Source organism: Lactuca saligna, chromosome 5 (genome assembly GCF_052625555.1).
Source record: "Lactuca saligna cultivar CGN05327 chromosome 5, ASM5262555v1, whole genome shotgun sequence".
In the NCBI taxonomy this organism is placed as follows: Eukaryota; Viridiplantae; Streptophyta; class Magnoliopsida; order Asterales; family Asteraceae; genus Lactuca; species Lactuca saligna.
This window is the reverse complement of record NC_136421.1, coordinates 263,271,376-263,296,362: the sequence shown is the minus strand read 5'-3', so window position 1 is coordinate 263,296,362 and position 24,987 is coordinate 263,271,376. Positions and strand designations below refer to the sequence as shown.

Genomic DNA, 24,987 nt, shown 5'->3' with positions numbered 1-24,987 from the left:
ATGCGTATAAAGGGAATACTTCATTAGTGTTTTTTGTACTTGCTAAACTTAAATGATATTTTGTAAACAATTTTGATACTTTATTATCTTCCTAAATCATTTTTCCCTTTATTTTTTTATAAGTATACTTAGACTCTAACCTACAGCAACGATCACCATTAGACCATATTAAAAACAATGAATTTGGATGATATTATATATACAAAGGGAATACCTCATTAATTTTTTGTATTTATTAAATTTGAATGGTATTTTTTTAAACAATTTTAATATTTTGTTACCATCTTAAGTTATTTCACCATTAAAAAGTTATAAAAATTAAACTAAAATAAAGTAAACATATCAAAAAGGCTTAACCAAGATGAATAAGAATGTGTTTTTTTAAAAAAAAAAAAATTGGATTCAATCTCAAACATATTCAAACTTTCCATATTCTAGAACAAAAAGCTTATTCAAATATCTATTTTTAGAATTATATCTGTATCAGAAAATCGTTAAAAACGAAAATCATAATCTGTATGTAATTATGTATATGTTTATTTGTAATTATTTATATATATATATATATATATATATATATATATATATATATATATATATATATATATATATATATATATATATATATATATATATATAATTTAAAAAAAAAAAAAAAAAAAAAAAAAAAAAAAAAACTGAGACGCTGTTCAACTTCTCCAACTCTTCCTAACGACCGGAGTCCAAGCCGAGCAAACACTCTCATCATCCCCTTTGTTAACTCCGCCCCTTCCAACGGACCTCTCGAAGCTCCCCCATTTCGCCATATATACATCCCTCCTTCCTTCCCTTCCTTTTTCTGTAAAATCTAGGCCTCTCTCTATCTCTCTCTCTCTCTGCTTTCCGATTCTTGTTCAAAATGCAATCTTCAATCTCTCTTTCACTTTCTTCGTCTTCTCCGATCACTGTCAGATCCAACGGTGGAGCAAACTCCGCCGCTTCCGACCTCTTCTTCAGCAGCACCGCTACGCCAAGCCAGCTCCGGTTCTGTGGCCTCAGAAGAGAAGCTTTCTCTGGATGCAAGTCCTCTAACAATGCACTTCTATTCAAGCAATTGCGTCCCAAGACTAAGATTTCGGCTTCCTTGTCCACCAACGGAAATTCTTCTAAGGGTTTTGACTATGATCTTGTAATTATTGGAGCTGGTGTTGGTGGTCATGGAGCCGCTCTTCACGCTGTTGAGAAGGTAATGCAAGCGACGGTTTTCCCTTCCTGTTTGTTTATTCTTACAATTAGTTATGTTTATCGATTGCACATTTAGGAACAATAAAATTTCCCATTGTTGAAGCAAGAAACTCGATTTCAGAATCTCCTTGCATGAATTTGTCCTGTTCTGCGCAATATAGTGATTTAGTATAGGAAATTTTCAAGTTTGTGAATACTGTTCGTGTGCACATCTTATGAATAGTAAAGAAGTATATTGACTGAACCTCTCAAAGTAGAAATTTTATGCGCATCTATTGTGCTTCATATAACTCTGTTAGAAATGTGGCTCTGTTATTCATTATCACATCGCAGGTACTTTTCAGTGTTGATGTGTATGGTTTACAAAGCAATGAAAGGGATATATGAGTAGCTTTTGATGTTTTTTACCTTATATCAAGAAGTTGTATTATTTTCATCTTCCTAAACTTGAATTTGACATCTGCAGGGTCTGAAAACTGCCATCATCGAAGGTGATGTAGTTGGTGGAACATGTGTTAATCGTGGTTGTGTTCCTTCAAAAGCCCTTCTTGCTGTAAGTGGTCGGATGAGGGAGCTTCAGAATGAACACCATATGAAGTCTTTTGGTTTACAGGTATATTCCTTACTCAAAAATATAAGAATCAGTCCTTAAATATTTCTATAATTTACTAATCTGTAATAATTCATATTTGCAGGTTGCAGCTGCTGGTTATGACAGACAGGGTGTAGCTGATCATGCACAAAATCTTGCCACAAAAATTCGAAACAATTTAACCAATTCTATGAAATCTCTTGGTGTAGACATATTGACAGGTTTTGGCTCTGTTGTGGTATGTCCTAAATTTCCACCATTTTGAGAACTTCTACTTTATCTTATTAACAGCACTAGATAATATACAAACACCATATGATCAAACTGTTATGAACATATTTGCAGGGTCCACAGAAGGTGAAATATGGAACAATTGGTGGCACTGAGACAGTTATTACTGCAAAAAACATAATTATAGCTACTGGATCAGTTCCATTTGTCCCTAAGGGAGTTGAGGTTGATGGTAAGTGCTTGTTTCTTACAGAACCTTTTTGTAAAATAATGGTTTAAAAGGAAAAAACATTTGAAATGTAAATGGTTTTAATCCTTTCATAATATTACTACTACAGGTAAAACTGTCATAACAAGTGATCATGCACTAAAACTAGAAACAGTACCAGAATGGATAGTTATTGTAGGAAGTGGTTACATTGGTCTTGAATTCAGTGATGTGTATACAGCACTTGGAAGTGAGGTGAGAATTACTATTTTACAGTATTACTAATCCTTTTTGAACATATAAACATTATTTATATGATGAAGCTTCTGATTATGAGTTTTTGTCTCAAAGGTGACATTTGTAGAAGCTTTAGATCAGTTAATGCCTGGATTTGACCCTGAGATTGGGAAATTAGCTCAAAGGGTTCTCATAAATCCTCGAAAGATTGACTATCATACTGGTGTATTTGCAACCAAGGTTCATAAACTTTTAACCTTTTTTTTTTTTTTTTTGTTGGCATTAATGTTCTTGTTTGTTGAGTTATTATTCTGTGTATTGACAGATAACTCCAGCTAAAGATGGGAAACCTGTAACAATTGAGCTTATTGATGCCAAAACAAAGGAACCAAAAGATACATTGGAAGTAGATGCTGCTCTCATTGCAACTGGAAGAGCACCATTCACAAATGGGCTTGGTTTGGAGAATGTATGTGAATCTAGCAATACTACATCTATAAGATCTTATGTGTAAAATCAAAGATTTAAAGATTATTAATTTATTATTATTTGGTTTCTCTTGTTATAGGTAAATGTAGAAACGCAACGTGGTTTTATTCCTGTTGATGAGCGCATGCGAGTTATTGATTCCAAGGGCGAATTGGTAATTAACATTCTCTATCTATCTATCTTTCCTTTTTTTTTTTTTTCATTTACTTTATGTTATTGTTGTTCAGGTCCCTCATTTGTATTGCATCGGTGATGCTAATGGAAAGATGATGCTTGCTCATGCAGCAAGTGCACAGGGGATTTCAGGTAAAGATTTTGTTTACTTTTAGTTGTATGATTTATCTGCTACGTGTGTGAATTGACAATTGTACCCTTAACATAGTTGTTGAGCAAGTTTCTGGGAAAGACCATGTCCTAAATCATCTAAGCATCCCTGCTGCATGTTTTACTCATCCTGAAATCAGTATGGTTGGGCTAACAGAGGTATGTTCTTTTTCATTGTTTTATTATTTTCCGATTTGTTTATAAAAAAAATAAAAATATATGAGAAGTTTTTCTGTTATAACCCCGCAGCCACAAGCAAGAGAAAAAGCTGAGAAGGAAGGATTTGAAATCAGTATTGCCAAAACTAGCTTCAAGGCTAACACTAAAGCCCTTGCTGAAAATGAAGGAGAAGGGATTGCTAAGGTAATTATGCATTTTAAAAAAAAAAAAGTTATTGTAAGTTTACTCATTATGTTTTGGTTTTTTTGTGTGCAGATGATATATAGACCTGATAATGGAGAGATTCTTGGAGTTCATATATTTGGAATGCATGCTGCAGACCTTATTCATGAAGCATCAAATGCTATTGCTCTAGGAACACGTATTCAGGTTTGGATTTATTTACCATTTATCATTATTTATAACAACCCTTTAGAAATTGTAAGCTAATGGAAATGGAATAAGCAAGGTAATTGAACAAGTCGCTAAAGAAAAACTCAAACATCAAAATAACTCATTAAAACCCAAATAAGAAAGTATATTTTTTGTAGCTATTTAAAAAAATTGTTGTATACTTAAAATAGTAATTGGTAACATTGGAATGGAATGATGCAGGATATCAAATATGCTGTTCATGCCCATCCAACCTTGTCTGAAGTGATCGATGAACTATTCAAATCAGCCAAGGTAATCAATCTCCTCATACTTCAAATAAAGTATTTTAGATCCAAGAAATGTCTTAAACAACATTATAGTACCATAAATTAGAAAGTCTGACATTAGTTCCAGTCCAGTGCATACCAAACACAGTACAACCTGTTATGTCATGTCATGTCAAACCTTATGTTTGTTCATGTACAAATTGCAGGTAAGAGGGAAAGCCTCATTAGTTCCTCCTCAACTCACATTCTCACTCGTTTTAAAATGGTATAAATATAATAAGACCAACAAATAACACACCTCTTGAATCAAGATACCCATGGGGATTTTTCCATAAGCTTTCCAAATATACCCTTCCACAAGTTTTCCAAAATCCAAATATATCTTTTTATGTCGTTTTACGTTTGTTATCTAGCTTATGAGATAGTTTTTACAAAACGTTATTGCTAACAGCTAGCTTTTCAGTTACTCTGTCAAACTCAGACTTAGAAACAATGCACATATTTTTGTTTTGTTAAATTGTGCAGGTTAAAAACGAGGTTTCTAGTGCGTTTGCTGAACCAGTTGCAGTCTAAGCTTGTCAAGGGTCAAGAAACTGTGGATCTTTCTTAATGATGATGCACCAAGGCATATTTTTCTGGAGCACATGCTAATTATGTATCGAGTGATTGAAAATTTTCGATTTTTGTTGTCTGAAAATTCTGGATAGAGAAATGACAAACATATGAGTTTAAGATGGAATTTTAAATAATCAATAATGAAAGAAAGAGGATGTACTATCAAGTGTTGTTTATTTAGTTTACTACTTAGGATTGTTGAGGATTTAAGGAGTTGTCTGGTTTTAGTTTTTCAAAATGATTATTGCGATTTATATACTTGGGAGCTGATACCTGATTGATGTCCCATAGCACATCCAAGCTTCACATACGATTCATTTAATATGGGAAAATGACGCAATGGCTCTATTATGTTTTGTGATTTTTCCCTAAAGTTATTTTCTTGCCATTTAGGGAACAAAGTTGATGTCGATCTCTTTTTGCTTTTTTGGTCGGTGTCATCTAATATCTCAGGTTACATAAGCATTTAAAGCTTACGTAGTTTCACGCTTTATATGATTTGATATGAAAAAAAATAATAATAATAAAACTTGGGGCCCATCTCTCTCTTTATATATATATATATATATATATATATATATATATATATATATATATATATATATATATATATATATATATATATATATATATATATTTGTGTGTGTGAGTCCTTTTGTTGTATTTGAAAAGAATAATTTTGTCTCTCGTCTTAGAATAATCTTACAATAATAGATAGTAATAATGTAAGTTTGTCCTATCTTGCAATAATGTAAGTTTGCCATTTATTATCATATGTATAAGACTCTCAAAGAGTCTATATGTATATAAATAGGGTGTTGCCCATTATGAATAGATTAGAGTTGTTTTACGTAAGATTTGAATACTCTTAAAGCTTTCCTCTGTTGAAATTTATATTTCTAATTAGAAGAGTGCATTCAACATCTAAGTTCATATCATCAATTATAATCACAATATTCAAGTTAGTCTATTTATTTATCTTTATTTTTCTTTTGTACGTCTGTTATTTCATTTGTATATTTGTTATTTCATTTGGTATCGGAGCTATAATTATGAATCTTACTAGTCTACAAAACGTGTAAGCAATAATTAAAATTTTTCCGTAAAACAATCAAATAAGCTAAAAATCTTTCTTTTTAAAAAAAAGATTTTAATACATCTATATCTAATAGCATATATAATATGAAGCAATACGTATAGTAAACAATAGTATAAATTGGCAACAAGAACAAATAAAAAATCTTGAAGATAAAATAACAAATTAATTTATTAAATGTCTCAGGAAATAGAAAATTCACCAATAATTATTAGTAACGAAGAAAACGAATAAGGATATACTTCCTTTTGATGCCCTTATTAATAAAAACAATATTAATAAAGACGCTATACGAAAAACAAATTTTACATTATCAGAAAAACATAATTTTAAATATAACACTTTAAAAAACTTCTTTCTAGAAAATATATATATATATCATGAAAAATTATAGGAGAATAACCTCTACATATAGAATCAACTCAAGGGAATATTATTATACCTCTAATAAATAAACAACAAATAAGAAATCGATTATATAATATTAAAGAGATAGATCGATTAAAAAGTGTCTATATTTACATATCAACAATTCAAGTAATTTTATAAGTACTTTTAGTGATTTAGATACTCCAATAGAATTAGAAATAGAGACAACCATATAATTAATGATCAATAAAGTATTATTGCAAAAGGAAAATGTAACTTAATAGAAGAAAAAATAAAATTTAATATCAATATTAAATTATGATTAAGTCTTAAAGATAAAATTTTATTAAGACAAAATTTTATGCTAAAATGTAATAATCAATTTACTATTACATATCAGATAAACTATGAATTAGCAAATTCACATCATAGTATTACATTTAAAACAGAAGATAGAATTTATATTGATAAACTATTTACGCCTCTATTATCCATTGAATCACCGAAAACAACAAATAATAGAATATTTAATGAAGCTGATTTTCAACCAATAATAACTACTCCTCTAATAAAAAGAAATCCAATTATAGAAACCCCAATTTCAACTATAATAGGTAGATCTTCTATCATGGAAACTCAACCCTCAACTTCCTCTGAAAATAAAGATGAAAAATTAGAAGATATCAAAGAAATGGTTAGATCTTTAAGTGTTCGAATATGACAGAATCATCTAGTAATTCTTCGAAAAATTTTAAAATACTTGAAGGTTCATAATAAAATTCAAAACCATGTATACCAGATAAAGAAATGATTATATAAATACCACAAAATTTTGCCACAAAAAACATTCAATAAGACAACAGAAAAAACCTCCACTACATCAATTCTAGAAGACTTTACAAAAATCCAAACCGAGAACAAAGACGTGAAAAAGTGGTATGTAATATTCAACGATTCAAACAAAGGCACATACGACGACTGGGGAGTAGTTAACTCTTACATCCTCGAACAAAATGTTATCTATAAAAGTTACACACACAAAAAAAAAAAAAAAAAAAAAAAAAAAAAAAAAAAAAAAAAAAAAAAACAAGTTACAAGGAAGCATATAAAGTAGTCACTAAGGATCACGTTCAACATTCCTCTAAAACAGTTCTCCTTACCCCACACAAACCAACATCCATCCTAAAATCATTAAATCAAGTAAATGCAAATTTTATCCACCAATGAAAAAGAGGCCATAAAAAACCTACAACCCAAAAGTTTTCTAAACTATAGGACAACCTAATAGGCTAATATCATTAAACCAAAGTCCATTCTTTGATGGGATTTTACCCAGTACCAGGCGTGTAGGCCCAAAAGCAGTATTCCTAGTAGATCTAACTGATCCCATGACTTTATGGGACTATTTTATCCATGGGTTTATAAACACTATATATTTAGAGGGAACTAATCTACATTGCATTAGTGAATTCCCATCATTCGTTCCATCCATAATCTGAAGCTACAAAACAAGGTTTGCTAAACAAGAGAGGAGATTATTCATTAAAATTTATTCTATTTATCTAATCTTTGATGAAGACTCTCAGCTACTTGTCCCAAGTATAACATATTGCAAACATGGGAATAAGAAATGGTTCTAAACCAACAAAAGATGAACTTCCACATGAAGCACTTACACAAGACCATTTGATTTTTATCTTACATCATCTCGAATAGGCAATGGAACTAATCGTAAATCACGAGTCAGAATAAATAATGCAAGCAAAACATTCATTATCTATTCTCTAGCTGATAATGAAATTACTACCAACGCATTGAAAGCATTAGAAACTTTCGAACAACCATTTGAAAAATTTATATATAGACTCTTCGAGAGTCTGATACAATATGATAACAAATGACAAACTTACATTATTGCAATCTATTATTGCAAGATACGACAAACTTACATTATTACTATCTATTATTGTAAGATATTATTCCAAGACGACAAACAAAATTATTCTTTTTTTCTCTCTCTCTCTCTCTCTCTCTCTCTCTCTCTCTCTCTCTCTCTCAAAGCAAATTTAACATTTCTTTGTTTAAGTAAAAGTCAAATGCGTCTTTTATCCTAGTTTAAACATTATTGTCTTCTTCCTCCAATACATAGACAATGATCAACACCCATGGACTTTGTTCATGCCCATGGGTTTATAATGCTTGTGATACAGTTCCCTCCTATCTCGCCTATACAGTTGGTTGATAACTACAAGAAATGGTGCATCACCATTGCAACTTTTGGAGCTTCCCGTGATCTTATCAACAACCATTGCAGCCATCTTGGAAGCATAGGTGTTGCCACTTGGGTACCACTGCCACCCTCCACCATCTACAGCTTCCGTATTTAGGTTTATTAAAACCCACCTAGTTTTGTTTCCATTATGCTTGATTTTAACAACTTCGTGTTACCCTCGTGCAGCTGAAAAGAGCTTTGTATGAGTTACTTACACTTGACTCACTTACGCCTTGTTCCTAAGTTCTACTTAAGGAGAGAAATGGGAGGATACAGAGGGAAAGTGAGGGGAATCGAAGGAAAATCATGTTTCCGAGTTTCATTAATGGAAGGAAAGTGAGGGGAGGGAAAGGATTTTGGAGCCATATTTTCCTTCCAAAATTTCCTTCTAAATTGGACGAATTTGGGAAGAAAGTGAGGGGAAGGAAAATTTGAAGTTTTATTTTCTTTTTTCTTCTAACTCGGGAACACAAAACTTACAATTTTTCTTTCATTTCCTTTGAACTCGGGAACACAAAATAATGAATATTTTTCCTTCACCTCCTTTTCTTTTTATCAAAATTTTACTTCCCTTTTCTTTAACGAAATTACATAAAAACTCAGGAACAAGGCGTTACAGTTGTTTTGTTGTCAAATTGTGGTGAACCTACATAAAGTAAAATTTAGAAATGATAGATCAACATTTTGGATATCTCAAAATGGAAAAAGATTACAATGATACACAAGTTTCCTGATTTATGATATAGTTTTGTAGAAACTGGAAAACGAATCACTTGTTTATCTTCTTTAAAAGATCAATTAAGACCGGTGGTTGTATTATATGAAAAAATTTAGCGTTTAATGTTATTTGCTTTTGAAAATGTGGGTTGTCATCTGCTAAATGCAAAAGCTTTGCAACCATTTTTTTTCATTACTTGCTCTGATAGTGTCAATGCTTATCAACTTTCCAACACACCAAGAAACTTCAATGAGAGAGAGGCCCCAAGTTTTATTATTTTTTCAAACTAAAGAAATGTCAAATCATATAGCGAAGCCACATAAGCTTTAAGTGCTTACATGGCTTATGAAACCTCGTATATTAGGTCGCATGGACCAAAAAATCAGGTCGACATCAACTTTATTTCCTTAAAGGGCAAAAAAATAATTTTAGAAACTGAATGCGTAAAGTCACAAAACATAGTAGCATCGTTGCGTCATTTTTCCATTTAATATCTATAGCCCGGACAAGAAATTTTGACTCCCTGTGCAATCAACAATGTCAAATATTAAGAGACTTCAATTTACAAATATGATGCCCACTAGCAATAAACATCATGCTAATGGTCAATAAATATGATACAAATTCACTGAACAAGATGATTAATATATTTTATAAGAAAATATGTCATTAAGAAGTAATTTGTTAAAAATTTCAAAATAAAACAAATATTAAATTTTCTATAACATTGAGGTCACTTGATATTTTATTGTTTCTTATTTTTCATAAGTATATATTGAAAAGTCATCTTCATTTATATTTGGGAAATTGAGTAATCTTACCGCAATTTGAATTCTAGTTAACAAAACTAATCATTTTTTTATTTGAAAACTAATTACTTTATTCAGAATGGCCCATTTCGGATCAGAAAAAATAGTCCAAACCTAATAATGTAGTCCATTGCTATATATATATATATATATATATATATATATATATATATATATATATATATATATATATATATATATATATATATATATATATATATATCACACACAAAAATCCAGAATACATGCTCCAGATTTTACAATTCTGAAGTCCGTTCTACCCACATTTTGAACCTAGTTTTCATCATGGATTCAACAAACCAAATGAGTTCTACTTTTTAAGTTACTTGCATTTGAGTTTACAATCAAGTATACGTATTTCGGAATGCATAGAACACTCAATATTCAATTTTTATATTGTTTTGTTGTACATATATGAGATGCATGTAAGTATCTTATAGTGTGTTTATGATCGGTTTTTTTAGTCCGGAAGTATGTTTTATAGGGAATCTGAAATGGTACTATAAGTTTGTAATACAAAGAACGTAGTCCATAACACGATAATCTATTTCGAAATGATAATCCGTTATAAATATTCATTATCATTTTTTTTGTGTCTGATATTGTTTAATAACCCTTATTAGTCCAAAGACGAATTTGCATGGATGTTAAAAAAAATGGGTTTTACGGACGAAGAAGTTCTTCAAAAATTGTGGCTGATAAAGGTAAAATCGAATTACAAAATTTTGTTATAAATTTTCTATTTTATTTTATGGTAATGTATTAAATTGTTGTGGAAATTTTATTTTTGCAGAAAAAAACCAAGATGCTGAGTTAGAAAATAAAATAAAAACTAAACCAACAAAGACACCAATAAAATTAAGAAAGAATCAGAAAGAGTGTTAAAGCTTAAATTGAAAGTAGATAGATCTCTAAAAGATAAGATCAAAGCAAGTTAGACAAACCTGTTATTATAGACTAGTTGCAAATAATATTTTTTTGTTATGGATATGTTTCAGCAAGTTGGTTTTATTATTGGATACGTTTATGCAAGTTGGTTATTAATACTTATGTTAATATATTTTATTTTCAGTCTCCAACCGTCAGTGACTCGATCGATGAGGATGAGTTGCCAATAAAATATGATATACTACATCTTGAAGAAGACGAGAAACAACGTCTTACTGATACAACTACATTAAAAATGATTTGTGATTATATATGTGTGAAACAACGAATGGTAATACTGGAAATTGCATTATCGTCTCTTGATGCTGATGAGCGGATAAAACTAGCATTTTATAATATGAAAATGCTCATTATTACGTTATCTAAAAATATATGACACTTTGTGAACATAATGAACCTCATCAAAGAAGCATGTAGGACAATTCTAACAATAGAAGATCGTTTCCAAATGATTGATAATGAGTTCAACATACATGACCTACATGTAATTGTTTGAAACTTAAATATGTAAAAGGAAAGATAAGGTTATCTAAAATGACAATGCTTTCTATTAAAATTAGTACAAATATTGTTACAAATCCTAATACCTAGAACCTTTAGAACTCTATAATTGAAGTAAATCAACCCCAATCATGGACTATACAAGAAGAGATCACGCTCATTCAGTCTTGGATAATAATTAAGGATGATTTGGTTATCCCCATGCTGTCACATCTAATGTGCGGATCGCAATGGGTACGCTTGGAAAATCACTATAAGTTATCTGTTGTATAGTATCGAACTGAAGAAGAAGTAAAAACTAAGTTTCTAGACATACGGTCAAAGGTGAAGAATTTTATCAAAATTTATCACAAGATCGACAATGAATTACTGGATGAAGATGAAGAAGTAATTTTGCAGCTGACAAAGGAGGAATACAAACAGAAAGATAACAGAAGATAAGAGGGTTGATTTTCCATACGAACATGCTTGTGATATTTTAAAAGATGTCCCCTATTTTTAAATTATGTATTTTGTTATTTTTGATAAATTATTTTTTAGCCTAAGCGATCTAAACGAATGTCATAGTAGTCGTTAAATTGAGAACGTGCATATAGATAATGCCCAAATCTGACTTCGTAAGAGGAAGTTATGATTTTTTAAAGTTTCAACGCAGTAATGTAGACACATAAATCGAAATTCTAATCGGTTGATTGTTAGCTGAAACAATCTAAACAAGAATTGAAGATCACATGAATATGAACCCGTCGATATAAAGATAGTTGAGAAAAGAGTTTGTATGAAGAAGTTTTGAATTTCGCACAGGCTTGAACAGTCTAAACTTGTCTAAATACGAATTTTTGTTAGAGAGATAACTAAAGGTTGAGACCTTAATGAAAGTTGTAGAGATCGTCAAGATGATTTCAAGGATATACAAAACGTCGAAAACGGAGCTTGTATGCGAAATTTATGGCCATCCTAAGATCTGTAAAAATTTACCTATATTGATGATGTGGCAGCACCATAGTGCACCATGTGGCATGGTCAGCGACCCCCCCCTCTTCCGAGACACTTCGATGTGGATCCATAAGAAACGAACATGTGGCACCACCACATGGTGACATGTGACATTGTTCTAGAAGGATGATGCGGGAGAAGGGATGGATGACACGTGGCAGGCGACCAAAGGAGCCACCAAGGAGCAAAGGTGCGACACGCCTATGGTCAGTGCGTGGCGTACCCTATTTTCCTATATATAGTTGTTGATTTTGCTCTATTTCCTCATCAATTTTACTCTAAGCCTCTCAAAACCTCTCTAGCTTTCAAAATCGATTTCTCCCAAATTTTTAGGATATTTTAGTAGAGTCTTTGGAGTTCTAGGAGCCCGAACAATAGGAGCTATCGGGTCGAAGTTCTATCAATGTAATTTTACCGGTTTTTGCTAAAACCTCTGTAAATTAAGTAGCACTCTTTTGCTTTCAGTGTAACTTATATTTATAGTCATAAGTCGTTACTATGAACCTAGAAATAAAATTTATTGGTAATTTCATGTCATTATATTGGTTGATCTACTTACGGGATAAGTGTATATAATGGTCACTTTGGCTTTGTTTTTGGATTTTAGAAAAGCTATTATGCCAAAATGATCATGCCTCCCAACTTTTCTACATGGCTGATCTTTATTTGATAGAACTCTCAGTATTCATTGAGATCAGTGAAGAATTAAGACTACCATTAATCATTAGGGAATAGTTAGACTAAGACTTAGTAATCATTATACTAGGTCACATCAAAGGAAAAGCTAAAGGTGTTAGGCAAAGTTTTGCCGAATTCCCTAGTCATTCACCTAAGTTAGGTGAGTGCATAGTTACTTTCAACTTACACATAGATAAAAATATTCTAAATGCTTAATTGTTATGTGCAATGTTTCTGGTGTGTTTAATATATTTGTACAATATTATACGATTGTTACTTGATCTAATCATTTATTATATTTAATAATATGATTGGATAGTAAATGGTTGTGTGTAAAAATAAATGAGAGACTGTGATTGGGCCATGTGAGTTAGTGGCTATGATAGGTTAAATGAGAGTTGTGTGAAATAATAAGTCGTGATTTTTCGTGCCTATCCAGAGTACTACTGTATTGTCGTGCTTACCCAAAGTACTATTGTACTATCGTGTGATGTCCAAAGTATTATTATACTGTCGTACTTAACTAAACGTACTATTTGTACTGTCACGCTATGTCCAAATTATTATCATACTGGTGTGCCTAATAAGTTAGGAAAATACAAATGAGTAATGTCAAGGATCCTTTAACGATCATCATTTTAGGATTATGAAGATAAAATAAGGGCAATAGGGTAACTGGGATATTTGAATGTTGAGGATTATATAGTTAAAAGAATATAATATTGTGGGTTGAAAACCCTATGTACTCACCATGTTTCCCAACCTGACCCACTCGATTTCTTTGTATCACAGGTAGCAATACGAAGATGCTAATAGATAATGTAATTATCTACTGAGAGATTTAAGAAATTCGTAGGATGCAACAATATTGATGTAAGGTCTACTTATGCTTATGTTTTTGTATTATTTATGGCATCCCAAGTTTTAATAATCATTGATAAACATTTCTTTGGAAATACTTTTTATGGGACATATTATGCATTTACAAGGATCACTCTGATTTAAAATACACATAAAGAAAAAGTTTTCAAAAGGCTGTAAATTTGAGAATGTCATAGTAACTTCGTGAAATTAGCCAAGATAAGTTTAAGTCAGTTTTACGAGGTGAGATAAGTGGATTCAAGAGAAGAAAGTCAAAAGATTATGCACTTAGGCCATAAAGGATAAAATGGAAATTTTATGCCTCTAGTGACAAGTTTATGACTTAATGGATTAAGAAGCGTAAGTATTCAGTCCTAAGTAGTTTAATGGACTTGTAGAACTCATTCTCAACTTCATGTTGATATAAAGGTCATTGAAAACCGATTTAAAACGAAGAAGTTATGATAGTTTGAAGTTAGAATGGAAATTGGACAAAGTTAGAAAGAAATCAGTAAAGAAGTTTGTTGATGTGCCGCAATTGCGACACGGTAAGGCCCTTTCCACAACGTAGTTTGCTAAGCGATAAAAGTGTCATAAGTTTTATCATAGGTAGAGGGAGACGTACTTTAAACCATGACGTAGTAAGAGCTTACCATAACATGGAAATGAAAATAGAATGTTATAGGTGAAAGGCACCATACTTGATTAGAGGGAGGCCGCGGCGTATATTGTCACACCCTCAATTGTCGGCGTAAATGCCGAGGTGTGCGATGTGGTGTGCAATGTAAATTAGTGATCACAGTTTGTAAATTAGTGATCACAGTTATTGAACATACATTGAACAATACAAATATAATCTTCTATTATTACCGAAATATAAATTACATCGTCAATGACCGCTAAATCATGACACACGCTTAATAATTCAGTGTTTACAAAGGTATAGTACAATAACGGAAAGTCTTCTATGAAAACTCTTCCGACATGCTAATAAACATGAGAATACATGCATTAAGATACGCCAACAAAATATTGTTGGTGAGTTCTACAGCTTTTGACACGAAGTACTTTTATAACGAAAAGTATTTTATAAACTTTTATCTGATTGACCAGCTTTTATAAATACGTACTATTCTATCAAAAGTATAAAATAGATGAGTTATAAAATTGTATTTGGACTTATATAGAAATATTGTTTGTTTAAATCCAAAAGTACAAAATTTAACAAATATATAAGTCATTCAAACTTATATCAAAGTTTATCGTTTCTGTGACCAAAATACATTTTATATAAATATTTTGAGTATCACATTATATAAGACAAAGGCGTGTCACACCTTGTGAAAGTATAATAATAAAATAACCAGCTTCAATCTTATAATCCCCTACAAGCGATTGTATAGTTTACATGTAGAACTCATAAATTCCGAGTTTATAAACTTGTATGGTTGTGTCAGAGTATATATTAAGTGTTATCTTACTTAATTTTGGAAACAGACACTTAATCTGTGGAGAAAACTCCTCCCACATAAACGTTGTGTTTTCATGTCATAATTATTAAGTCTCATCTTACACCTTTTTATTTGTCTCAAGAGAATTAGTTTCACAAAAAATGCTTTTGTACAAAAATGAAAGGTTTATATAAATAACTTATTAAATGTCAGTTAATAAACCTTGTTCACTTGTGTCATGATGTTGATTAAGGTGTTGTTTGTTTTTTTGAAGTCAAAATGTCTGCAGTCTGCGGACCACATCTGTAAGCCTCTGCGGCAGAAGAGGTGGACCAAATGTCTGCAGTCTGCAATAAGAAGACTGTTTGTTTTTAACGTCTGCGGGCTGTTAAAATAACTTGAATTTTTAAACTTAATTTCATGTCATAAACATTAAAAATGTATTTTTAACAAAAAAAAAAAGAAAGAAAAAAGAAACTGCACAGTGGCCCATGTTTTTTTTTGGTTTAGATTAAAATGAGATCTGAAGACCTTTGTAGACAGTGGCCCATGTCTGCGCCATGAAGACCTCGCGCAGACGTTTTCTGATCTGCGCACTTCCAGAAAAAAAAAAACAATCTGCAAGGACATATGTCTGCGCATTGTCTGCGCGGCGCAGACAAAAGTGGTTGCGCATATCTTCACACAAAAAACAAACAGCCCCTAAGTGTTATATGACTTAACTTTGGTAACGACATTTATCGTTTTGAGTCAAAACTATCCAATTCTATACAATCTCTTTCAACTTGTTCAAGTGAACAAAACCCCGTATAAATCCTACTTTAATTCTATACAGTACCTAAAAAATCTAGGGTCTATAATGAGCTCATAACCGAACTGCGACACGAAGCCTCTGCACCAGCACTAAAAAAGGGTGTGCTGAAAGTCCACATCAAACAATTTTATCAATGTCATGGAGTAAGTAGTGTAGAAACGTCAACGCCTAATTTCGACTCGTCAGACGATGCCCGTAGCTAGCAACCATTAGTGGGATGGCTACCCATGTATATTTGTACCATTAATCTATACCTAACATTCCACTTTACATATAGATTGACGGTTATAATTCATAGGACATTGACTAAGACATACAGTCTTAGTGTAGTTACAACATATCCCATGCAGCTTAGAAAATGGTCCTAACTCATATGGATTTTAGAAACGAACATAGCTTATGTTGGAAACCCGTGGGTGTTGGTAACTAACAATGTGTCTAGGCATTCTAACCCTAAACTTGCAATTATAAGTTTATTAAACACCTATAATTCTTTGATGTTTAGGAATAATTTGCAGTATCTTAAGGTGATTCTCCTATAGAACTTCTAATTTTGGTTCACAAGCTTGATGTAATTCTTAAGCTTTTATTAACTTTTAGCATTGTGCTTATTTTTCAAGCTAATAAAGCACTCATTTTGGGAGACTCTTATGTTTTCAGCACTACCTTCATCAAGGTATTGCAACGTACTTTCATATATTTATGTATTATACATCCTACTTTCATTTCTTTCTATTAAAACATTGTGAATTAAAACACTTTGTGAAATTTTTTTTGCAGTATCTTTATGAACGAATGGAGAAAGATCTGGATACCATTACTCTATCTGGGCTTATTGATGACTTGCATGTTGCTTAATCAGGAAGAGAAACAAATGGCACTTCATTTGAAGTCAATGACACGATTATTGAAAGTGGGTCCAACAAACTTACTTCAGAAAAAGGATCAAAGAAGAAAAAAACACATCCAATACAAATACCAAAACAATTGATTACAATCCAGATAATCAAGAACCTCCTGCTAAATTACAGAAGAATCACAAAAAAGTCAGAATTGCATCTTTATCACATGGGTCAGACCCAATATCAAGTGCCAAAAAAGACGAGGATACCCTTGGTATCTTTGTAGAAGAAGAACTATGTCAAAAGATAAATGGACTTGTACTTGACTTTGAAGATCAAGGTGATTCTTGTTTCCTGTTTAACTTTTTTTTTTCTCATTTTAGGTGTTGGATACAGTTCTTGTGCCCTTAGGTAATCATTTACGACCTATGCTGATTAATACATGGAATGAGAGAAAAAAGTTGCTTTAACAGATAATGCACAGAAAATAAAACATGCCCTTGACAATTTGCAAACGAAACTAGATGAGGTAGTTACATTTTCATAGAATACTAATTTAATTTTTATGTTTTTTTTTTTTGAAAAAGAAACTGGATGAGGTAAAAGCTAATTAAGTGATTATATCAATTCTTTAAAGTGGCTATATTTTCAACTAAATGCTAGACACATCAGTGTTTCATGTTGACATTAGAAAGGTAAACATAAACTAACAGATATGAGATAACACTCATTATTTTGTTTATACGTAGTAATTTGTTGAAGCTTTTAATTTCTTCAGACTGCTTACATTTCTATTATGAGAACTTCAAGAACTCTTGAAAGAAGTGACTTTGATTCTCTATTGAAGCTATACAGAGAAGTCGATGCACTTCAAGAGAAAACTAGGTTCCCGAGTAAGCATATATAGTAAGCCTTTAAAATGTAATCTAAATCAATCCATTTTCCTATAAACAGGTCGGGTTTTCGACCTATAATCTTTGACATTCTTCAGATTATATAGCTTCTTCTCCAGAATCTAATGTATTCATAAATGTTCTAAATATCATGTTTTATTCCGCATTATCTATTTAAACCATTAATATCAACTCATTTGAATCATTCCATGATTCTTTTTAAATTGTTACTTTCACACAGATCCGAGAACAAGACATGTTTGTTGATCCAACAGCCTTTGGAATTGGATCCGATGGCAGTTACAGCTGTGAGGGATGAGGAACCCAAGTTTACTCAAGGCACTGTTGTAATTCATTTCTGATTTTTTCTATTTAAACAATGTTAGCTGCCATATTTTTCGTTCTGTCTTTTAATAAAGTGTTAACTGCAAGAAAAAACAATGTACTTTGATTTATTTGTCTATTATAGCACCATAATTTCAAATTTTCTTATCAAAGTATCGTACTTAAAAATATTTGCCAAGTTATAGCAATTAAATATGTACCGTGAAACTAGAACCGGCCCGGAAAAAGACAACAACTTCCCCGGCCTGTAGCAAAGCGCGGGCACTTCCTCTAGTTTTTATAAAAACCGGTGGATAATAAATCATTTTTTTATAAAAATCAAAGCGATCATTCGACACAATATGTAACCACTTTTATTAAAACCGGTAGATAATAAATCAATATTTTATTATAAAAATCAAAACGATCATTTATTGTTTAAAAACTATATCAAAGTTTTCTAACAAAATTGTGCAGCATAACATCTGTATTTTGACCAAAACTAGGTTTCGCCCATTGTGAAACCAATCACAAATAGGGTAATGTACAAGTCACTAAAGCAGTAATTATATCAAAATGATATTTTAACATTTATCATATTTTTGTAACAAATTTTGATACATGTGTTATTTATATATGAATATAACTTGTGAAGAGAGCTAATAAATGTTTTATTCGCATGTGAATATAACATATGAAGAGAGCTCATGCAACTATAAAAAGTTTATTACACGCTATATTCATATATAAATGATACTTAAATTATAAAAAATAAATAGAGAAATAAATAAGCATACTTTTTATTCATATATGAATAACAAATGAACTGTAACATAAGAAAATAACGAATGCACTGTAATAAAAACATGATATACTTTTATTACACGCTATATTCATATATGAATAACAAATTAATTGTAACATAAGTGAATAACGAATGTACTGTAATATAAATTTTTAAGATAATTCTATTTATTTATTAATAAAGAGATCTTAAACTATAAAAAAAAATTATAAATTTTGATATATTTTAAACCGTTTTTCGATAAAAATAATTCCTTAAAAATAAAAAAATTAAAAAAAAAAAACTATATTTTTGTATATATCAAGGTAATGATTAGCACGGTTTATGGAAACATGTTTTGTTTGAAAACACACATGTATTCTTTTCCCCCTTTCCGCCGGTACGATAAAGGGTTATGTGGCAAAAATAAATGATTGGTTGAGAATGATTTTCAAATTCTTAACCTTTTTTATTTTTTCAATTAAACTTATCTTTATAGTATAATTATTAAATTATTAATAAAAACTAAAATAATTGTATTTGATTTAACTCATTAAATCTTATACCAACATACTCCCAACAGTCATTGGAACTCAAGTTCGACCAATTCTTATTTTTTAAAAGATAAATCTTCATAAATGGTCCACCTGGAGAATATCAAGTTTAGTCCTTAATTTTTTTTCATCTCATGGAAGGATATGTTGTTTCAATTTCTATCGTGGTTGGTCTCGCACCCATATAAAAAGAACATTAGATTTATTTGAAAACTATACAACTAAGGTGGCTTTTATCAAACCCTTTTTATTTTATTTTATACTAGTTTATAATCCATGAAACCACGGTTACAAAATTAATTAAACTTTAATAGTGTAACACCGGATTTTTCAAAACAAAATTTTCATTTTTAAAACATACTTTCATTCATAATTAATATCAAACATAATGTATCCATTGTCATCATAGTAAAAACATGTCACAGAATCACATAAACAAAACTCAACGAGTGTGTACAGATTATGTCGGCGCCTTCCCGCGATCATCACTCGTACCTGAAACACATACACAAAACACTGTAAGCATAAACGCTTAGTGATTTCCCCAAAATACCACATATAACACATATTAGCCACTTGAGGTTATAACTCTGTAGACCCTCTGGTCCTAACTCTATGAACCTTCCGGTTCTAACTCTGTAAACTCTAGAACATACATAACATAAATCACACAGAAATAATGCAGTGCATCATAATCACATAAATAGCATACAAGATACTCTGTCATATAACTCTAATTACCACTCTAGATAAAGTATAGTGAGAAGACTCACCTCGGGAATCTCGGTAAAATCTCGAACTCAGAAATACTGGCCTAGCCTCCGTCTAGTCACAATAATAAATTACACTAAATGAATATCTCTCCACCACATTTGGATATTCTCTCATAAAAATCCCTAGAAGGGTAAAAGACCATTCTACCCCTCTACAGGCCCAAAGGCCCACTTGTTGACAAACCCTAAAAATCAACTGTCTATTTTGACCAGACTCGCCGAGTGCATACGATGACTCGGCGAGTCCCATCGTCCCCACAGACTCTTCCCTTTTTAAGTCTCACTCGACTCACTGAGTCAACCCCCCCCCTAACTCACTGGATTACCACTGAAGTCAGACCCCGGGGAAACCCGGTCCGACTCGTCGAGTCTACATATGGACTCGGGGAGTTTCCTCCATGGACTCGCTCAAACAACCTCCTGAGGTCAGATCTGCCTTACCAAATCATAGATCTAACCCTTAAACACTCAAAAGTCACGTAAAGGTGCAACCTTTACGTGCATGCAACCCATAACAAGCCTCAAATGGAGAATTAACACTAGAAATGGCAACCTAGTCTCCAAATTCTTATTTGCTTGCAAAAAGCTGGAAGATAATGGATCTAGGGACCTCTCATGGTCCAGATCTGATGTTATTCATACCAAGGGGACCTCATACTCACTTGATCTCATAAAATTACGAGGGAAAAACCCTAAAACTATGAAATCCACCATATGAATGTGAAATGGAAAGAATTATACCTCCAAAGACAATATCTCAAGATGATTAGCTCCAATCCAATCCCCTTCGCGTTCTAGATGGATCCACTCTTCTTCCTTTAGCAAAATCACCCCAAAAATGAAGATTATAAGCCCTCCTTTGCACTCAAGACTTCCTCACTCTCTCTAGGGTTTCTATGGAATAGTGTGGCCGCAAATGAAGGCCATTAAAGGTCTTTAAATAGGCTCCCAAACTTGGGGATTAGGGTTTTCCTAATCAGCACCGACTCGGCGAGTCAGATACCCAACTCGTCGAGTATGGTCGTAAAACCGCATCAACAGATAAGACTCTACTTGACGAGTTGTGGCTCCAACTCGTCAACCCAAAAATAATAATTCAAAATAATAAAATTACATACCCAAACTTCGGCTGTTACAATTCTCCCCCACTATAATCAGACTTCGCCCTCCAAGTCTCGCTCTGCAAATAACTCTGGGTATTGCTCACGCATCTCGATCTCCGGTTCCTATGTCAGCTCGGACCCTTTCTGATGCTGCCACTGAACCAGCACCAAGGACAACTCCTTGTTTCTCAAAACCTTGATCCTTTGATCCCGTATCGTAATTGGCCTTTCAGCATAATTTAGGTTCGCATCCACCTGAATATCCTCCAATGGTACCAATGTCGATTCGTCGGCAATACACTTCCTCAACTGGGACACGTGGAAGGAATCATGAATCTGACCCAACTCTATAGGTAACTCCAAAAGATACACTACCCTGCTTACCCTTGCGATCACTCTGAATGGACCAATATACCGAGGCCCCAACTTGCCTCTCTTCCTGAACCGAATCACACCTTTCCAAGGTGATACCTTCAGGAGAACGAAATCACCAACTTGGAACTCAAGCACTGAGTAATGCTTATCCGCATAGCTCTTCTGACGACTCTGAGCCATCAGCAACCTCTGTCTGACCTGCTGAATTTGCTCAGTAGTCTGGATCACTATCTCCGTACTACCCATCACCCACTACCCTACCTCTCCCCAAGACCTCCTTCCATACAACAACTTGAAGGGAGGCATACCAATACTCGAATAATGGTTGTTGTTATAGGAAAACTCAGCCAAAGGAAAATACGTGTCCCAACTCCCTCCTCGAGCGTCTGAATAGTCCGCTCACTCTGACCGTCATTCTGAGGGTGGTAAGCAATGCTGAAATGCAATCATGTACCCAGCTCTTCGTGAAACTTCTTCCAATACCTGGAAGTGAAACGCACATCTCAATCAGACACAATCGAGATCGGCACCCCATGTCGTGACACCACCTCTATCACGTATACCTCTGCCAACTTCTCTGCAGAAGAGCTCTCACTGATAGAAAGGAAGTGAGCGCTCTTCGTCAACTGATCTACAATCACCCAGATTGCATCGACACCTCTTGAGGTTCTTGGTAACTTGATGATAAAATCCATAGTAATCTATTCCCACTTCCACTGGGGAACCTCAAGTGGCTGCAACTTGCCATGCGGCCGATGGTGCTCGGCCTTAACCCGGCAACAAGTCAAGCACCTCTCTACAACCCACGAAACATCCATCTTCGTGCAAGGCCACCAATAATCTCTCTTCAAATCCAAATACATCTTAGTGGCCCCGGGATGGATCGAAAATCTCGATCTATGCACCTCCTCCATCAAAACACCATGTGCCCCGCCTATATAAGGCACCCAGATCCGACCGTGATAAGTCATAAGCCCCCGACTATCGGTCATAAACTCAAATATCTACCCAATCACTCGCTCCTTGTGGTTCTCTGGTCTCGCCGCCTCTGCTTGAGCCCTCGGATGGTATCTAACACTGCGGTCATCACCGTCATCCGCATACACATATCTCGAATCGGAGCACTTTTCGCCCTACGACTCAGTGCATCGGCTACCACATTCGCCTTGCCCGGGTGGTATAGGATCTCACAATCATAATCCTTTACTACATCCAACCATCTCCTCTGGCGCATGTTCAGGTTAGGCTAATCCATTAAGTACTTCAAACTCTTGTGGTCCGTGTATATAGTACATCGAACCCCATACAGGTAGTGACACCAGATCTTGAGAGCGAACACCACTGCCCCCAGCTCCAGATCATGAGTGGGATACCTTTCCTCATGAGGCTTCAGCTACCTTGATGCATATGCTATCACATGCCCTCTCTGCATAAGCACCGCGCCCAACCCTGATATCGATGCATCACAGTATACCACAAAATCCTCCACTCCCTCTGGAAGAGATAACACCCGGACTTCGCACAATCTCTAGCGAAGAGTCTCATAAGACGTCTGTTGGTTTGGACCCCATGACAAAACAACTCCCTTCCGGGTCAACCGGGTAAGTGGCACTGCAATCTTGGAGAAATCCTTGATGAATCTCCGATAATAACTAGCCAATCCCAGAAAATTTCTGATCTCGGCGGTGGATTTTGGCACTTTCCAACTTATCACCGCCTCAATCTTGGCCGGGTCGACCAATATACCATTCTGATTAACAAGATGCCCCAAGAACTAGACCTCTCGTAACCAGAAATCACACTTGGAGAATTTGTCATAAAGCCTCTCTAATCTCAACACCCCGAGGACCTCCCCTAAATGCTCCTCATGCTGCTCTCGGGATCTAGAATACACTAGAATATCATCAATAAACACAATCACTGACCGATCCAGCATCGGCCTGCATACCCTGTTCATGAGATCCATGAACGGTACTGGTGCATTGGTGAGCCCGAAGGGCATCACCATGAACTCATAATGCCCATAACGTGTCCTGAATGCCATCTTTTGGATATCCTCATCACGTACCCTCATCTGGTGATATCCATACCTCAAGTCTATCTTGGAAAACTAAGCCGCCCCCTACAACTGATCAAACAGATAATCGATCCTCGGCAACGGATAACGGTTCTTGACCGTCAGCTTGTTCAGCTCCCGGTAATCAATGCACATCCGGTGCTAACCATCCTTTTTCTTGACAAAAAGGATTGGAGCTCCCCAGGAAGAGTCTTGCATCTCTGGCGGCGCAATACGATAAGGCGCCTTGGCGATAGGCGCTGCTCCGAGAACCAAATCAATATGAAACTCCACCCGCCTTTCGGGAAGCACACCCGGCAATTTCTCAGGAAAAACATCTGGAAACTCGCGCACTACCGAAACATCATCATCTGAACTTGGACTATCCACGGCTGCTCGGGTATCCATCACATAGGCTACAAACCCCTTGCAACCCTGATGAAGACTCTGCTTGGATCTAGCGGCTGAACAAAACGCTGACTCACTTCGGGTACCTTCCCCCATATACCGTCAACACTCCCCCCCCCCACTAGGGTCTCGTATCGTCACCAACTATCGCTCGCAGTCAATAACAGCCCCGAAGTGGCTCAACCAATCTATACCCACTATAACGCACACGTCCCCCATCACAATCGGTTCCAGATCTATTGGAAACTCAACACAGAAGATCTCAAGCACACATCCCCGAATCACATCCCTGGCGTACACCGCTCGCTCGTCGGCTATAGAAACCCGCAGAGGTCGACTCATCGCCTTTTGCTGAATACTGATGTGCTGACTGAACGCTAAAGACACAAATGACCGACTCGCATCCGAGTCAAATAACACCAAAGCAGGTACAGAATTCACAAGAAAAGTACCTACACATATCATAATATAAACACAATATCTCAAGCATAGCATAAATAAATGGAAGGATACATACCAGCCACAACATCAGGCGTTGTGCGGACCTCCTCCACTATTAACTGAAAGGCTCTCCCGCAAGCCTTAGGCGCCTTGGCCTTC

General features: G+C 34.1%; 1 protein-coding gene across 1 annotated transcript; it reads left to right on the top strand.

Annotated features, from left to right (window-relative positions):
- Positions 1-684: 684 nt before the first annotated feature.
- LOC145047661 (dihydrolipoyl dehydrogenase 2, chloroplastic-like) lies at positions 685-4,907 on the top strand. The gene is made up of 14 exons (XM_078995994.1): positions 685-1,225; positions 1,691-1,837; positions 1,920-2,054; positions 2,162-2,279; positions 2,386-2,510; positions 2,607-2,732; positions 2,818-2,961; positions 3,061-3,135; positions 3,209-3,287; positions 3,364-3,464; positions 3,555-3,668; positions 3,741-3,854; positions 4,080-4,151; positions 4,652-4,907. Exons 1-14 carry the CDS (start codon positions 899-901, stop codon positions 4,697-4,699), a joined length of 1,725 nt encoding a protein of 574 aa, XP_078852120.1. The 5' UTR covers positions 685-898; the 3' UTR covers positions 4,700-4,907.
- The last annotated feature ends 20,080 nt before the right edge of the window (positions 4,908-24,987 follow it).

What these genes read in the sequence shown, in the direction of transcription:
- LOC145047661 (XM_078995994.1), top strand. Translation starts at nt 899, where the DNA reads ATGCAATCTTCAATCTCTCTTTCACTTTCTTCGTCTTCTCCGATCACT. An exon ending in CTCTTCACGCTGTTGAGAAG is followed by an intron (nt 1,226 to 1,690) that starts GTAATGCAAGCG and finishes TGACATCTGCAG; the next exon opens with GGTCTGAAAACTGCCATCAT. An exon ending in CTGGTGTATTTGCAACCAAG is followed by an intron (nt 2,733 to 2,817) that starts GTTCATAAACTT and finishes GTGTATTGACAG; the next exon opens with ATAACTCCAGCTAAAGATGG.